Raw genomic sequence first — 19,197 nt, 5'->3', positions numbered from 1 at the left:
TACGGTATAAGGTCCCCAATAGATAATCTTTCGGAAATGGGAAAAACCTTATCAAAAGTTGATAAACCCAATGCCAATGTAGTAAACGAAGTAGTCGTTAACACTGGCTTCAATTTAGTAGAAATTTGCTTAATTATAATCACAGTCGTAACCTTATTGATATTAGCATTAAAATTATATGCTATGCATAATAAAAAACTAAAGAAAAAGTATATGAGTAGATCTAATGAGTTAGACAAAATATGAACAAATGGTCCGAAATTCATAAAACTTTACTGATAGAAAAGGAAAATTTCAAAAAATCGTTTAAATGTATCAATAAAAATATACAAATAAAACAGGAAACAGTTAAAAAACATTTAGAAAATTTAGTATTAGCATTAGAATCAATTAGAAATTTAACTTATATAAATTTCGAGCGACTCACAAAGGATCATCAAAAAGAAGCTCTTGACATATTTTGGCAACTACGAGATCAATTAGTAAAAGTTTTAGCCAAATACAACATCCAACAGGAAGTATCTCATTCAATTAATGAGAAAATTTCAATAAATATTATTGAAAACCCACCAGCCAATCTATTAACAAAGCTTGAAGCAGTTTCCTCAGAAACAGATTGTCCAATTACTAATTCAGAAATAGAGTCAGAAGAAGAAGGCGAAATGGCACAAACAGTTGTGGAGTTTCTCAGCACGGCTGCAAAGCTAGTGACTGAATTCGATGGTAAACCAGAAAATCTACGGTCATTCCTAGATTCCTTAGAATTAGTTGAAGTGATCAAGGGTGAGCACGAAACTGTTGCTGTTTCACTCATAAAAACAAAATTAAAAGGGAATGCCAGAAATCTCATAGACACAGAAACAACAATCTCTGAAATAATCACAAAACTTAACAGGTCAGTTAAAGGAGAATCGGTAGAAGTATCAGCTGCAAAAATAATGAGTATCAGACAGAACAACAAACCAGCTAATAGTTATTGTAATGAGATAGAAGCTCTTACAAAAAACTTAGAAAATGCCTATATCACAGATGGGTTGTCGGCAGAACTCGCAAGCAAATACTCGACACAAACTGTAGTAAAAGCATTGACCAAAAACTGCAGCATTGAAAAAGTCAAATTAATAATGGAAGCTGGCCATTTTAACAATATGAACGATGCGATAAGCAAATTCATTGGTAGCTGTACTGAAGCTACAGGACAACAAAACACAATACTACATTTTGGTCAACGACCATTCAATAGACGATTTGCCAGAAATGGAAGGTTTCAAAGAAGAAACAACTTCCCTAGAAATCAAAATCGTTCAAATTTTGATAATTTAGGAAATAATAATCAAATTAGAAATCGTTACGGACAAGGCAGACCAAATTTCAACCGGAACATGACACACAATGTACGAGTTGCCCAATCGGACGAAAACAACTCGGAAAACTAATCTATTCCTCTAAGATACATACGCTTAACCTTAACTTTAGCATTTTTGTACAACTTAAAATAGCAGATTTAAATACAAACATTACACTACTTGTAGATACTGGCGCAGATATATCACTTTTAAAATTCAATAAATCCAGTTTTCAAAAAATAAACTCAAAACACATTACAGCATTAAGCGGTATAGGGCAAGGCAAAATCAGTTCTATTGGTACAATATTTTTTGATTTAAAATTTACGAAATTTTTAATTCCACATAAATTTCACGTTATCCCGGATAACTTTCCAATTCCATGTGATGGTATAATAGGCATGGATTTCATGAAAAAATTCAATTGTGTATTAGACTTTACTCAAAATTACGATGCTCTAATTCTGAGACCAGACAATTTAACACAAATTATAGAAATACCAATAACAACAACATGTAACGACGAAATAATCATTCCCGCAAGGTCAGAAGTTATACGAAAAATAAACTTACCTAATACCTTGGAGGAAGCACTGATTCCAAATCAAGAACCACACCCTGGAATATTTATAGCCAATACCTTGGTAAACCCTGACAACGCCTATATCCGCATTTTAAATACAAATTATAATACAGTATCTTTAAAGCAAAGCAACATTTTAACTGAAAATGTTTCTGATTACGACATAATAAACAATAACACGGGAAATGCACAAAGAAAAACGGACATTCTCGACAAATTGAGAAAAAATTTTCCTAAAACATATGAAAAACAATTGACAAACCTATGTTCCGAATACAGTGACATATTTGGGTTAGAAACAGAAACAATAACAACAAATAATTTTTATAAGCAAAAGTTAATGGCTAAAGACAAACAGCCGGTATACATAAAGAACTACCGTATATCCCACACACATAAGGATGAAATTGAGAGACAAGTAAACAAACTTACAGAAGACAAAATAGTCGAACCATCATTTTCAGAATACAATAGTCCAATACTATTGGTACCAAAAAAGTCTCTACCGAACACAGTAGAAAAAAGATGGAGATTAGTAATCGACTACAGACAAATCAAAAAAAAATTAATTGCAGATAAATTCCCGTTGCCGAGAATAGATGACATTTTAGACCAACTCGGAAGGGCAAAGTATTTTTCATGTCTCGATCTAATGACTGGATTTCATCAAATAGAACTTGATAAAAATTCAAGAAATTTCACATCCTTTTCAACCAACAACGGTTCATACAGATTTACTAGACTACCATATGGCTTAAAGGTAGCACCTAATTCATTCCAAAGAATGATGACAATTGCTTTCAGTGGTTTAAAACCAGAGCAAGCTTTCTTATATATGGATGACTTAGTAGTCCTTGGTTGCTCTGAAAAACATATGCTTTCAAACTTGAAAAATGTTTTCGATTTATGTAGAACACATAATCTAAAATTACATCCTGAAAAATGTTCATTTTTTATGCATGAAGTAACCTACCTCGGGCATAAATGTACAAACAAGGGGATACTTCCAGACGACAATAAGTACTCGGTAATAAGAAATTATCCTACACCCACAGACGGAGATAGTGCAAAAAGGTTCGTCGCCTTTTGCAACTACTACGGCAGGTTTATTAAAAACTTCGCTGAATATTCAAGACACCTAACAAGGTTATCTAAAAAGGGAGTTGCTTTCGAATGGACAAAAGAATGCAATGATGCATTTGTGTACCTCAAAAGAGCATTAATGAGTCCTACATTGTTACAATATCCCGACTTTAAGAAACCATTTTGCTTAACAACAGACGCAAGCAAATACGCGTGTGGTGCAGTACTTACTCAGGAATATGAAGGAAAACATCTACCAGTAGCATATGCCTCCAAAAGTTTCACAAAAGGAGAAAGCAACAAGTCGACAATTGAACAAGAGTTAGCTGCCATACACTGGGCAATAACCCATTTCAGACCTTATATCTATGGTACAAAGTTTTTAGTTAGAACCGATCACAGACCCCTGTCTTACCTGTTCTCAATGAAGAATCCAAGTTCAAAACTAACACGAATGAGACTTGATTTAGAAGAGTATGATTTCGTAGTAGAATATCTTAGAGGAAAAGATAATCACGTCGCGGACGCTTTGTCTCGCATTACAATAAATGACTTAAAAGATAATCACGTCGCGGACGCTTTGTCTCGCATTACAATAAATGACTTAAAAGATAATCACGTCGCGGACACTTTGTCTCGCATTACAATCAATGACTTAAAGGAGATAAATGAAAAGAATCAAAATTTATACAAAATAGTGACTAGATCAATGTCGAAAAATAACAGCAGTCCAACTACACAGCAGCACATTAAAACATATGATAAGCCCAAAATATATGTCCCAATTAATAACACTGACGTCAGGAAATACAATAAATTAAAGATTACACCCACGCGATGTTACATCAAACGAGGAAAATCTATAATGGCATATATAAAAATTGATGACTTATTTGTTAATGGGAAAATTGACTTAGGACAATTGTTCTCTAGGCTCGACGAAGTGGCCGACAAATGTGACATTAATAATTTACAAGTGGCACCTAGCGAGAAAATTTTCGAATTTGTCTCGATAAATGATTTTAAAAATAAGGGCAATATGATATTAAATAAAGTAAAAGTAGCGCTACTGAATGAGGTGACCCAAATTAATGATGCTAAAACTGTAATGGACATTCTAAAAAGATACCACGATGACCCTATAGAAGGCGGTCATTGCGGAATTTTCAGAACACTTATGAAAATTAAAAGACATTACTTCTGGAACAAAATGTCAAAAGATGTTGCTAAGTATGTAAAAACTTGCGAAAAATGCCAAAAAACCAAAATAACAAAGCATTTAAAAAGCCCAATGACTATAACACCAACACCTACAGGTACATTTGATACAGTTATGGTAGACACAATAGGCCCACTACCTACAACAATTAATGGCAATACTTATGCAGTCACAATAATATGCGACATGACAAAATATTTAGTCACGATACCCATCCAAGACAAAAACGCCAAGACAGTGGCGAAAGCAATATTTGAAAAGTTTATTCTTACCTACGGTCCAATGAAGACGTTCATTTCGGACATGGGTACAGAATACAAAAATTCAATACTAACAGAGCTATGTGAATTGCTAAAAATAGAGAAAATTAATTCAACTGCTTACCACCACCAAACACTAGGAGTAATAGAAAGATCACATAAAACTTTCAATCAATACGTAAGATCTTACATATCGATTGACAAAAACGACTGGGATGAGTGGCTACAATACTTCACATACTGTTTTAACACCACTCCTTCTACAGTACATGACTATTGTCCGTATGAATTAGTTTTTGGAAAAACACCAAACATGTTTCAGCAGTTCAAAAATGTAGACCAAATTACTCCATTATATAATATAGATAACTACGCTAGAGAAGTAAGATTTAGGCTAGAAGTAGCACATAAAAGAGCTCGCAATATGATAGACATAGCTAAAATTAAGCAAAAAAAACATTTTATGATAAAAATAGTTTAGATCACAATTTTAGCATAGGCAATTTAGTTTTACTTAGAAATGAAGTGGCCCATAAACTGGAACCCCAATATTGTGGGCCTTATACCATTAAAGCAATAGATGATAAAAATAATGTTACTATAGTCGATAACTTATCTTTAAAAGAGAAAATAGTTCACAAAAATAGGCTTAAGATTTATCAACAATAAGTAGTTTTAAAGACCGGTCTAAACTTAGAAAATTAATACAATATATACATATAAATAAAATTAAGATTACTCTTATGTACATATTTTATTTTAACAATTCAATGTAAAAGAATGTTCATACAAAAAAAAAAGTTGTATGAGCATTCTTCCGAAGTAGGGAGGTGTAGTATGATTATAAGTCGGATATGCCTTAACATTAATATTCATAAACATTTTGTTTTGGCTTTTATTTTATTGTCCACTTATGCATTCACTGTGCTGTGCCGTTTAAATAAAGTATCATATTTCTTAAAAGGTTCATTACACTTGAAAGTAAACGCAAACATAGCTAACGTAATTATTATATGCGCGGCGCGTGAATGCTAGAATCATATTACACAAGTAAACACCGAAAAATTGTTGTTGGCTTGCATTGATAAAAGTTACTATAAAAACGCTTGTAATTAGTATGTAAGACACAAGAAAGAAAATAATCGTTCGCCAAGCTGGATGCCTAGCTTGGAACGACAAATAAATAAATATATTTAACAACTCAAATAATAAACTTTCTTTACAGTTAAGGGAAAGGCAAAGTCCCGTTCAAATCGTGCTGGTCTTCAATTTCCAGTTGGTCGTATTCATCGTTTGTTGCGCAAAGGCAATTATGCTGAGCGTGTTGGTGCCGGTGCTCCAGTTTATCTAGCTGCAGTTATGGAATATTTAGCAGCTGAAGTTCTTGAATTGGCTGGTAATGCCGCTCGTGATAACAAAAAGACAAGAATCATCCCACGTCATTTACAATTGGCCATCCGCAACGATGAAGAATTGAATAAATTGTTGTCCGGTGTAACTATTGCTCAAGGTGGTGTTTTGCCTAATATTCAAGCTGTACTTTTGCCAAAGAAGACCGAAAAGAAAGCATAAAGTGAAAAATATAGGTGGGGATGTGACCTCGAGTCGAAAAAATCGATCATTTAATAATCGATTTTTTTCGTTTCAAGATAAATCGATTTATAAAAAATCGATTTTTGAGGGAATAATCGATTTTTGTGGATATTTCGATTTTTTAATACGAAAAATGCATATTTGATATATAAGTATGAAAAAATATCTAAAAGGACGACTTTAAGATTATAAATACATATTCAAATTAATGATACATATATACATTTTTTAGTACTCTTAAATATTTTATTGCAGTAAAAATAATACAAAACTATAAGAGTACAAAATATAGCAATATAACAAACAAAACTAAGAAAATAAAAGAAAGCTATCTTCAAGCTTTTAGTTTAAGTAATAAAAAAATTCAATTAAATAATTGCCACAAATGTTTTGTATCAATTAACATTCGACTAGAATCAAAATAAAATTAAACGATTAATTTAAGTATTAAATATAACGAGAATTGTTGGGTATGAACATTAAAAAAGAAAAGGAAGCTTCCTCCAAACCTCAAATCAAAATTTATCAGAAACTTAAAAAATTATTGCCATAAATCTTCAGTCAAAGAGTTTAAAAATAATAGTTTTGGTAGTCGCTTTCCTAAAATACGGTTTCGAGTTTTTCTGACAATATTCCCAGCCTTCGAAAATAATCTTTCAGCTGGTGCAGAAGTGGCCATCACTGAGAGGTGTTTCAAAGCTAAGTCTGTTAATTTTGGAAAAGTTCCCTCAGAACTTCTCCATACATCGAGAGGGTCTACTTTAAGATTTGATAATGGCGCTGCGATATATAAATCTATCTCTGTATTTTTTGTCATTGACGTATTAGCAGCCATTATTTTGTTATGGTGTACCTGCCATATATCTTGATCGTCGCTGGCAACTTGTGATGAAACAGATGATTCAAAATCGGTCACCAGTATAGTATCATCATTCCTAGTATTTAAACTTAGGCATCGGTTGGTATAATTAATTGTTTTTGACAAAGATAATGGCTCATCTAAATGAATTTTTTTGAATCTAGGATCCAAAAACGTTGCGACTGAGAAAAGGTGAACTTTCTGTATGTTTTCAAATCTTTTTTTTAGTTCTGTTTGCAATGAATATTTGAATTGATTGGCCAAATCACTGGTTATCGGTATAGCGTCTAACAAAGTTCTCAAGCACTTGATAATAGGTATAGCTTTACTAGCTGTCACATATTTTTCAGCGCTCATTTCTTCGGTAACATTGTGAAAAGGCTTTAAAACTTTTCCAATTTCTTTGAGCACAACGATTTCGTTTGCTTGAAGCATTTGGGGTGCATTCGGCTGGTTTATTAAAATAGATCCAATTGTGCTGCTCATTAACACAAAACGTTCAATCATAAATAATTGTGAGTTCCATCTTGTAGACACATCTCCGACCAAATGCTTCAATTTTCCTTCAACAACGCTTTCCTGCATTTGCATCTGTCGCAATTCTTCAGCGCCTACACCACTTTGGTGGAACCAAGTTACGATTTTTCGTACTTTATCCAAAAAAAGTTTAACATCAGAGGAACTCACAGAATTTTCAACTACTAGATTCAACGTATGTGCTAGGCATCGAATATGTTTTGCTCTGCCGAAAGTAATCTTAATAGCTTTAACCATGTTAGCGCCATTGTCTGTAGTAACACTCACAATTTTGTCATGCGACAAACCCCAATCTTCACAAACATTAAGAACCATCTCCGATAAATATTCGCCTGTATGATTGTCATGAAGCGGTTCACATGCGATATTCACCGATTTCATTTCAAAATTTTCTATAAAGTGAACAGTCACGCCTAAAAAACTTCTTAACTGCATATCCTTCCATTCATCTATTGTAAGATAGACGTTTTTAACAGACCGTAATTTTTGTTTAATAAGGGTCTTTTTTTCGTCATATTTAGTATCAATGAGATCTGTGATAGTTTTACGACATGGAACCTTGTACAAAGGAACGATAGTTTTCATTAGCTTTTTGAATCCTGTTCCTTCCACCATATTGTAAGGAAGACTGTCCCGGCATATCATTTCTGCGATGCTGTTTGTTATTTGTTTATTTTTTTCTCCATCTGAGGCATATGCTGAAATTCTTGAAAAAGCCGCTCCGATAGTTGATCTAGCCCGTTTTGGAGTTAACGACGAAGCCTCAGTGTCTGTCAATGGTGAATGCACCAATGAATCATTATGCCTCAAATTGGTAGTATCCTGGACATCAACTTCATGTGAATTCTGCGGTGATAAAAATAAAAACAAAATATAATTTAAAATATTTTAAATAATAACTATTACATCAAATAATGAGTTTTACCTCGTCAGCTTGTAAGACATCAGAATGTTTTCTTTCCATGTGCTGTTTCAAGTTTGTAGTGTTATTGCATGTTTTTAACTCTTTTGGGCAGTATTTACATTTTGCGGTTGCATTTTCCTTCCTTATTGTAAAATACTTGCGCCAGCAGCTTCTGGGTGTTTTAGCAGCGGAAGACATTTTTATGGTTAAACCAATATTTATTTCGACACTTCAAAGCTTCCAAGAAATAAATAAAGGCAGGATCACAATTCATTACATATTTGTACGTAAAGATGGCACTGATTTTTATCGACTTGTTCACATTAGTTAGCTTACTTATCCATTTTATCATCCGTCGCACAGATGGCACTATTTACAAAAATCGATTTAAAATGTGTAATTCATATAATCGATTTATTAAAAATCGATTTTCGCCTTTAATAAAATCGACTACAAAAAATCGATAATAAGAAAAAAAATCGATTAAAGCAAAAATCGATTATTTTTTAACATCCCTAAATATAGGCGAATTATAATTATAAATACCGACGCAAACAAACCGTCCTTTTCAGGACGACAAAATACATTTACAAAGAGATTTAAATAATTTCTCACTAAATGTGTTATTTTTTCATACATATTATCGAATGTGAATAGACGCATGTATATTTGCTCCAAAACTGCGGCACTTAAACTGGTTATTTATACATATTCATTCATACATGTGTATACATGCCTACAGACTGTACTAAAAAACGCTCGTGTATAAATGATGTGGAGTAGATAAAGAAATGCATATGTATGTTTGTATGTATGTACTACGTAAATTAACGAAAACACAAAAATATCATATATGTATGTTTACGCATAAATATTCCAATCAAATGTTTGATCTTTTTCGTTAAACAAATTGTGGTCCCGAAAAGGACCGTTTTCTTATTCATTTAATATTCTTAATAAAGAACGTGGCATCCCATTAGGTGTATTATATTTTTATACATATTACCGAATTGCGCCAAAATTGCTGCTTATAAACTGGTTATGTGTGCATATACCTACATAAACGTGTATACATGCATGCCGACTATACTTAAAAGCACACGAGTATAAACGATATGGAGTAGATAAAGAACTGTATAGGTATGTCTACATACATTTACGAAAACACAAAAATATCTACACATAGAGGCTATTCGTAAATTCATCACTGCGCTGCATAATATGATTATTCTGCACTGCCACTGTTAATCAGCACACATCTGTTGCATCAGCCATTTTTATGATTTGTGTTTTGCTGCTATTTGCGCACAATATACTGCATTGTTGCATTTTCGACCACTTATGAGTTGCAGTGTTGCCAATTTTTGCATTTACGAACCGGCCCATATATATGCATAAATATTTCAACAAAATTTTTCATCTATTTCGATTAACAAATTGTGGTCCTGAAAAGGACCGTTTTTTCACAAGTTTTCCTATTGATTTAAGCACGTTCACCACGAATACGTCTGGCCAATTGAATATCTTTTGGCATAATTGTAACACGCTTAGCATGGATGGCACACAAATTGGTATCTTCAAAAAGACCAACCAAGTATGCTTCACTTGCTTCTTGTAGAGCCATAACAGCAGAACTTTGGAAACGTAGATCTGTTTTGAAATCTTGCGCTATTTCACGAACCAAGCGCTGGAATGGCAATTTGCGTATCAATAATTCGGTACTCTTTTGATAGCGACGAATTTCACGCAACGCCACTGTACCTGGACGATAACGATGTGGCTTTTTAACTCCACCAGTTGCTGGTGCACTTTTGCGTGCAGCTTTTGTCGCCAATTGTTTACGTGGTGCCTTTCCACCAGTCGATTTTCGGGCTGTTTGCTTTGTACGAGCCATTTTTCACTACTCACTTTATTATTTCCCCAAACTTGAACACTATAGAACACTAAACACTGTACTAATAACAAATTGTATGGCGTTCACAACTTAAGTAGCAATTTCAACTAATACGTTTCATAAGTCCATGTATTATGTAGGTATGTGTTGAAGCGAGATAGATGTATGGTGTACCTTTTGTCTTGTGTATAGCAGTTGTGAGATTTTGGTATAAATAGATGTGCTCTCGCTTCTGTTATTTCATTGGTGGTGAAGTGTCACAGTGTTAAAGTGTTAAATTCTTACTTGTGCAAATAGTAAATACTACAATAAAAAATGACTGGTCGCGGCAAAGGTGGTAAAGGTTTGGGAAAAGGTGGCGCCAAACGTCATCGCAAAGTTTTACGTGATAACATCCAAGGTATCACTAAACCAGCTATTCGACGTTTAGCTCGTCGTGGTGGTGTAAAACGTATATCTGGTTTGATATATGAAGAAACTCGTGGTGTTTTAAAAGTATTTTTGGAGAATGTTATCCGTGATGCAGTTACCTATACTGAACATGCCAAAAGGAAAACAGTTACAGCTATGGATGTTGTGTACGCTTTAAAGAGACAAGGCCGTACTTTATACGGTTTCGGCGGTTAAATAATTTCTTGCGTACATATTTAAAAGACAAAAACGGTACTTTTCAGGACCACAATATTCTTTTAACAAAGACTCGAAATTTTGTACAATTAAGATTTTAAACAAACTCACAATTCTGTGATTCTAATATTCGATGTGCACGAGTACATATGTACATTCTCATTATACAACTAAATAGATTATGACTGTATTTTAACACCCAGGCCTCTAACCTGATATATAATATTTAATTTTTAAATAACTTTTTTTCGCTAAATAAATACAACTTTTTAAAAATATATGTGTAGTTAAAATTATATTTTTATATTTATATTTATTTCTTTAACTTTGGAATACAATCATACTCTTACTACCTTTGCCTTTTGCCTTCGCCAAGCATACAAGTTGTATACGTGTATGTAAGCACGTATGTATGTACATACGGGAATTTTGTACCTTGTTTTGACATATTATATATTATATTATATTGCAAATTTTTTAGAGAAAAAGTAAAATTTTTTTATTAATTAAAATAATATTTAATCAATTAAAAAAAATTTTGTATGCACATATATATATATATATACATATTTTAAAACGCGATTGATTAGTGAATATTTGCATTAAGATAAGATAAGATAAGAGTTTATTAAGTAGAAAACGTTACAAAATTTATGTTATCGCACAATTTACAGAATATGATATAAATCTTAATTCTACATCATTATATTTGTATATTTATCACAGGTTTGGTTTTTTAACCGATTTTTTCTTTTTTTCGAAGGAAAAAACTACTATGAAAAACCTCCGCTATACATCTTACAAGCTAGGGTTAATCTGTACGCATTTAAGTACCAGGGCCTAATTGAACATTAAGAAAGTTCAGTTATTAGTAGATTGTCCGAAAAACTGGAACGAATTTTGAATCTTTTAGTCAAATTTTGTATTTGATCTGACAAAATCTTAGTTTTTGATTCATCATGAAGCTTTCTGGTGGAGAAATGCCATGGGAGTCGTAGCATCATTTTGAGTACCTTATTTTGGCAGATTTGCAGTTTCTTAACATGTGACTTTGCGATATTACTCCAGGCTGGACAGGCATATAATATTATTGGCTGAAATATAGACTTATAAATTATTAGCTTATTTTCATCACTTAAGCCTGAGCGTCTATTTATTAGGGGATATAACATTTTAATCGCCAAATTTACTTTCTCCTGTATGTACTTTACATGATCGCAAAAATATACTTTTTTATCAAAAATCACCCCCAGATATCGTACGGTATTGGCCCACGGGATATCATAACTACCTAATTTCAAACCTGTACTTGGTATGAAACAATGACTTCTTTTTCTAGTGAAAAAGATAGCTTGCGTCTTACCAATGTTTAATTTTATTTTCCAAGTACACAAGTAGTCTGCCATGTTTTGTAGTGCATCTTGAAGTTTGGTTACGATTTGGTTACCAAACGCATGCGAATAAAATATGCCAATGTCGTCTGCGTACTTGGCATATGAACAGTTGGCTAATTTGGGAAAATCAGAGCAATAAATAATGTACAGTAAAGGACCAAGTACCGATCCCTGGGGAACTCCAGCGGGTAATTCGATCATGTCAGAGTATTCGTCATTCAGAGACACGCAAAAGTAACGATTTTTTAAAAAGCAATTTATGATTTTTACTAGTGGTAACGGAAAAATATTTGCATTAATATCAAAAAATTAAGTATTATATTAAAATAAAATTTACATAATTCACATTAGTGAGATTTATTTATTTCATTACCATCATTCATTTCAACCAAAATTAAAGTTTTCAATATTCATCAAAATATTGGATTATTTCATGCATCCAACTAACGCCACTGAGAATTGCTCTGGTGATACCATGGAGATATTTAATTTTATTTTTTCAAACATATTATTTTAAGTAATATATAAAATAAAATGTTTAGATGATTGATAATTTGAAATTATTTGAAATTATTTTATATTTTCAATAGTAATAATTGATTTATATTAAGGAGTTTTAAGAAAATCGACTAAAACTAGCGAAAATTTAATATTTTGAGTAAAAAGTTTCGACTAAAACACTCGTTACAAGAAAAATATTGATTTTATTCCAATTTAAGTATATTGATATGAAAGTGACACATGCATACTATCGTTTTACATATAAATTTGTTGAATTAGTAAATTCAGTGAATTTTAGTGAATTAAATAAATCTTAAAGTTTGTCATATAGAAGCACTAAATAGCACTGGAACGTGAAAATTTGATTATCATCTTTTCGCTCTGCTTCTCAAATTTTAAAGAGAGTTAAACAACATATTGGATTCCAGAAATTATCTATTGGTCTAATGCGTACAGTGCGTACAGTGCATAAAGTGAGTGAAGTGTTTAAAGTGTATAATACATACGTGGAATTTGAATTGAGGTTTTAATCTACAATATATAAGGCGTTTTTCAATAGGTCCGCTTCAACTTTTTTCCGATAGGGAGGGTGAACGACGCAATATTTTTTATTTTTCGCTTGTCATTTGTTAACTTCATTAGTATACATTTCATCATGGAACGCTACACACTTGAGCAACGATTGCAAATCGTGCAAATTTTTTATGAAAATAATCGTTCTGTTGCTGCTACTTTAAGAGCATTACGGCCATTTTACGGTCCATTTAACCAGCCATCCCGTTCGACAATCGACCGTATAGTGAAAAAATTGGAATCTACGTTTTCGCTACATAATGTTCCGGTGCCAGTGAGAGCAAGAAGTGCACTAAGTGTTGAAAATGATTCTGATTCAGTTGATGTTGTGAATGTAAGCTCCCCAGTAGCTACTGCTGCTACTATTGCTGAAAAAAAAGTGGATGCCAAAAAGGTTAAGGCAGCTAAACCCAAAAAACCGTCGGTAGCCCCTACCCATCCACCAACACAACAAATGGTCGACGAATCAATTAAGAATTTAAAGGAACGTGGCGGTTCATCACTTTTGGCGATAGAGAAATATATTAGTGCGACATACAAATGTGATGCCCAAAAATTGGCACCATTCATTAAACGCTATTTGAAATCGGCTGTTACAAGTGGCAAATTAATTCAAACCAAAGGAAAGGGTGCGTCCGGTTCATTCAAACTATCAGTTGCAGCCAGTAAATCAAGCGAGGGAAAATCGAAATCAAAAGCCGTAAAATCAGCAGAGAAGGTTAAGGCTAAAAAGAAGGCAGCAGATAGTGGTGCATCAAAGAAAAAATCATTGAGTAAAGTCAAAAAGGCGGCAAGTGGTGAGAAAAAGGTAAAAAAAGCTGTTGCCAGTAAGAAAACAGCTGAAAAGAAGAAAACTGAAAAGACTAAGGCGAAAGATGCAAAAAAGGGTGGTGCATTAAAAGTGAAACCAACTAAAGCCAAATCTGCAACTGCTAAGCCAAAAGCAGCTAAAGCAAAAGCAACTACTGCTAAATGGATTTGGAAGAAGCCTGCATCGAATAAAAAGCCAGCCGCAAAAAAACCTACAGCAGCAGGTAAAAAGTAAATAATTTACGGTGTTTGTAAGTGAGTTATAAACGGAACCTTCATGGTAAATTAATAATAAGCCCTTTTCAGGGCTACAAAATCTCTTAACAAAAAGATCAAAAGTGAATTTATTCCTTACAGTGTGTAGAAAACATTAAAAAAATAAAAACCAAGTAGTTCAACAAACTCAACAACAAAATCATATTTAATAGACTAATGAAACCATATGAACATATTCTTCAATATTAAGGAATTTTAAAATTAATTTCAATGTGCATACATACATACATATGCTATGTATGTATGTAGAGATATTAATGAAGACATTTTTTCATTCTCTTTGTTAATTTATATTTGATGGCCCTGAAAAGGGCCTTGTTTTGTTAATATATTTATATACCATTAGTTCAGTAGGAAAAATTATTTGGAACTGGTATATTTGGTAACAGCTTTTTCATTTATGGGCAATGTGTATAGAAGAGATAGAACATGCGGGCGTATTTGCTCAGCTGCTTTCGGGCTAAAACTGAGAGAAAAGGGGAAATTTATTTAATATTTTAGATACTAGTTAGTTATAGTCTTTTAATGGTATATTTCCTAAAACGGTTTAGGTATCGGGGTGAATAATTAAAAAAAAATTAATTAAAATTACCGCACATAGGTAAGAAGAAATATAGCACATGGACTGAACAGTTCCGGGCCCAACACATAGAAAGCACTAGAGATTGTATTGGTGATATATGAAAAATAAAAATCAACATAGCCTTTCTTCATGTTACTCCGCCTCAATGACGACTGATTGGAAGAGTGTGTGAATACGTGTCAAATGAGAGGCAAGAATTCGGCTGTACACGATGACGTGGCAGCAGTTTGGTCAAAATTGGTAATCTATCATCCTTATAAAATGCCGTGAGTTAAGGTCAGGTTAGTTGAGGTGAATTCTGGTGAGTATAAGTCAGGTGCAAGGATGATAGATACCAGGTTTGCTCGTTAGGTATGGTGAAAAAAATCAAATTTTTGAGGGGAACTTTGGATTCTACGTCATTCGTTTGGTGTTTCACAAAATTTTGCTTTAGCTTAGTGAAACACAAAACGCATGACGTTGGCATATCTGAAAATTTCGCTCAGAGTCGAATAACGGTCTGCTAGGTAGTACACATTTAAAAATCTTTTCACCATGGCTAGGGCAGGTGTGGAGTGTTGAGTACTTCGATCTGCCAAATAAATATAGCTCAAAAAATAAGTTTCATTTCTAAAATAAAAAATATCGCTGGAGAAATGAGTTATATTTTCGATAAACTCGAAAAATAATCATTATTTTTTATAAAAAAATAGTCATAATTTTTTGTCAACAAATGCTACTTTGGACTAAGTAGGCAACTGAGCAGTAAAGTCCTCTCTCGACGAACAAAACTAACACTCTACAAGGCTCTCATCATGCCCGTCCTAACGTATGGCGCAGAAGCTTGGACGATGACAACATCCGATTAAGCGACGCTTAGAGTGTTTGAGAGAAAGATTCTGCGCAAGATTTTTGGACCTTTGCACGTTAGCAGCGGCGAATATCGCAGGCGATGGAACGAAAAGCTGTATGAGCTTTACGACGTCATAGAGATAGCGCAGCGAATAAAGATCCAGTGGATACGCTGGCTGGGTCATGTCGTTCGAATGGATACAAACGCTTAGGCTCTGAAAGTATTCGATGCGGTACCAGCTGGTGGTAGCAGAGAAAGAGGAAGGCCTCCTCTGCGTTGGAAAGATCAGGTGGAGAAGGACTTGGCTTCACTTGGAGTGTCCAACTGGCGCCGTTTAGCACGAAAAAGAAACGACTGGCGCGCTTTGTTAAATTCGGCCAAAATTGCGTAAGCGGTTATAACGCCAATTAAGAAAAAGAAGAAGAAAAGATGCCCAAAGAGTATTAAAGATCGTTTGAAAAGTCCGTGCAAAGTCGAAGAGATGGCACCACCGGCGCGTATCGAGTTTATGTTTAGTTAGTAGCATCTCTTGGAAGAACACACATCCAGTTTCAGCGAGAACGATCAATATCTGGGTGTTAGACATTCTTTTAAGTCGAGGAAGTCGAGTGATTTTCCTTTTCCATGATGACAACGTACCAGCTCAGCAGTTATGGGCGCAAAATTATTGAAAATAGGATTTCAACTCGTTTTACATTCATTCTTTTCTTCAGACTTGGCTCTCTGGGATACCTCGCACGACTATTTGTGCCCGAATTTGAAGCAATGACTGGCGGAAAAAAGATTTTATTTAAACGAGGAAGTGATTGCAGAAACGAGCGGCTATTTGTCAGACTTGGACAAATCCTATTATTCGGATGGGATCACTAAACTAGAACAGCTTTGGACGAAGTATATAAGCCTTAGAGGAGACTATGTCGAAAAATAAAAAAAGTTCGCCCCAACTAATTATGTAGTCTTTATTGTTGCACATGCTTTTCAAACAACCCTCGTATGTATATTCGAAACTGTTCTGCAATATTTGAAAAATTTTGATTATTTTTTTATTGAAAAAATTGAAATTTAAAATTAATTATTATTTTCCGTTCCGGTTTTTAATATTTTTTTTATTTCATCCTTTTGCATCATTCGACGGAATAATCCGAGAACAAAAACTCTCTCTTATCCAGGAACGGTATAATAATAAATTAACAAATAACAAGGAAAATATATATTTCGAACTGCTATTTATATACAAATCAGCTTCAACATTGCTCATCGACTCGTCGTCTCCTTCGCATCTCATACTCACACTCTCTTTAGCAGCTCATTAAGATTCTTCTGCGAAATGCGATTAAAATTACATAGCGCAACAGATGGGAAGGACGAACCGCAAACGGTAGCTGTCGTAGTTTCCACATATAAAATAGTTGGCGTTCAAATTTATTGACTCCAACAGAAGCGTTATAGACATTACAATCATAATGCACAAAATGAAATACCAAAAAATACGTTGCCATGTTGAGGCGCCCAAGAAGTTGCTAAAACAGTGTAAACTTGTCACCTCACAGTAGATTTCGAAATCAGTCTTTGGCCTACAATTGTCTGTATGCCAATAATTGACAACTTTATTCGTCACTTTACTCGTAAGGGACTTAGTACTTCTTGTTTTTTGCTGAGCTTCCGTTGCACTTGCTTTTACACTATTGACTGGTTTCACTTTCAATACTCGTCTCATTGTTTGTTTCTCCTTCAGAAGACGCCATCGTTCACGTATACTTGACTTAAAGTTGACATTCTGTGCATGCACTCCATCAAATTGTGAGAATTCTTTAGTTTTTTTCGGTTTCAAATAATCATCAAAAATTATATAATGTATGGGATCAGTTTTATTTTGCGGTTGCGCTGCTGCTGATTTCTTAGCTAACATTTTGAGTACCGAATGCGACAGTCAATGAAACCTATCTGGTTAGTTTTTATGCTTTAATACCATACGAATATTCGGCGTCGATTGTTAGAAATTTAAGGAACCGCCTTTTTGCTGTTGGTAGCGTTATGTTATCACTAGTACAACTTCCACACAAAAAGGTGTACTGTACAACATTTAGCGCCTAAAAGTAGGCTTTCAGAACAGCGACATTAATGAGCGAACATATGCGTGCACTGTGAAAAAAAATGTAAAGATTTAAAATTACACTTGCGTTTGATAACACAAAATATTGTAATGGTTCTTTCTAATTTATTAAGTAGGCGTTCGATAGTGTCAGCAAAAATTATGCCTCACATGAAAATTTTGTGAACAAAGTTATAGTTTGATGCAAGAGAGACGGTCATTTTGTGCTGGATAACTTTTGGTCAGCAAAAATGAACGATCACGACAACTTATGACCTGCAAACATTTGACTGAAACAAACTCACTCGGTTTTTGTGGAATAAGGGGCTTGTTCGAGGTATGTAACAAAAGCGGTAATACTGGTGCACCGATGACAGTTTGCAACACTGTTGCAATTGCTCAACTGATTCTTTTCTTGATGCCGATTTATTTGTATCCGCGCGCAACATTTGCCGAATTTTTGACACTTCAAACGTGATGCTTTTGACAATGTTGCAAGAATTTTACATCGAACGTGACACTTTCACAAATCATGCAACACTGCGGTTGTGATTGAAGCTCGAACAAGCCCAAGATCTTTTATGCGCTTCTGCTTGCTGTCTGACTTGCATCGATTTGGTGATTGCAGTTTACAATGAAAAACGATTAGGTGCAAATATAACAAAAAAAAAAGAGGTTGCCTGTAAAGTGGGTTTACTGAAGATAGTTTAACGTGACAACGTCATAAGAAAATATTGATGGAATGGTTGCAATTTTCAAAACAAAATTTTAATTTTATTTGTTTGATAGATATTTTGTATGGATATAGAGGAGGAGGTAAATGAAATTGCAATGGAATAGGTCAAGTTACATTTACACAAACGTGAAAAATGACGAAACATTTATCAAATTCATGAAAGATATCTTCAATTTCGATTGTGCATCAGACGTTAATAAGTCAACAACACTAGGAGGCACCACCATCGATTTGCCTTTTTCAAGACACTTTACACTCGAAACACTCCCTTTCATTTCCTACTTTTTCTATCATCGTCCTATTCTCAACAGAGAAATGGTTCATTACCATGCACACTGGAAGAAGGCATATGCAAATACAAATATGTGAATTTATATACAAATGCGCATATACATACATATACATACATATATATGCTCACTCAAGTAGGAGAGCGTTGCCGAACGCTGGGGCCGATTGTGCTCTTTGTCGTTCGTTCCGCGCTCTCGCTTGCAG

The 19,197-nt window shown here is 33.9% G+C and overlaps 2 protein-coding genes across 2 annotated transcripts; one reads left to right on the top strand and one right to left on the bottom strand.

Annotated features, from left to right (window-relative positions):
- The first annotated feature begins 5,738 nt into the window (after positions 1–5,738).
- Positions 5,739–9,024, top strand: LOC129248318 (histone H2A-like). Its single transcript, XM_054887816.1, has 2 exons — positions 5,739–6,077; positions 8,910–9,024. Exon 1 carries the CDS (start codon positions 5,851–5,853, stop codon positions 6,061–6,063), a length of 213 nt encoding a protein of 70 aa, XP_054743791.1. The 5' UTR covers positions 5,739–5,850; the 3' UTR covers positions 6,064–6,077; positions 8,910–9,024.
- On the bottom strand, positions 6,484–8,732 carry LOC129248698 (E3 SUMO-protein ligase ZBED1-like). The gene is made up of 3 exons (XM_054888326.1): positions 8,406–8,732; positions 7,273–8,326; positions 6,484–6,494 (listed from the first exon to the last, which is right to left on the bottom strand). The coding sequence occupies exons 1-3, from the start codon at positions 8,580–8,582 to the stop codon at positions 6,484–6,486; spliced, it is 1,242 nt and encodes a 413-aa protein (XP_054744301.1). The 5' UTR covers positions 8,583–8,732.
- Positions 9,025–19,197: the final 10,173 nt, after the last annotated feature.

Source organism: Anastrepha obliqua, chromosome 5 (assembly GCF_027943255.1).
Source record: "Anastrepha obliqua isolate idAnaObli1 chromosome 5, idAnaObli1_1.0, whole genome shotgun sequence".
NCBI lineage: Eukaryota > Metazoa > Arthropoda > Insecta > Diptera > Tephritidae > Anastrepha > Anastrepha obliqua.
The sequence above is the reverse complement of the archived record's forward strand: the minus strand, read 5'-3'. Positions and strand labels throughout refer to the sequence as shown.

Excerpts from the sequence above, each read along its gene's own strand:
- LOC129248318 (XM_054887816.1), top strand. The coding sequence starts at position 5,851 with ATGGAATATTTAGCAGCTGAAGTTCTTGAATTGGCTGGTAATGCCGCT.
- LOC129248698 (XM_054888326.1), bottom strand. The coding sequence starts at position 8,582 with ATGTCTTCCGCTGCTAAAACACCCAGAAGCTGCTGGCGCAAGTATTTT. Across the intron at positions 8,327-8,405 it reads ATGTCTTACAAGCTGACGAG|AATTCACATGAAGTTGATGT; the intron begins GTAAAACTCATT and ends TTATCACCGCAG.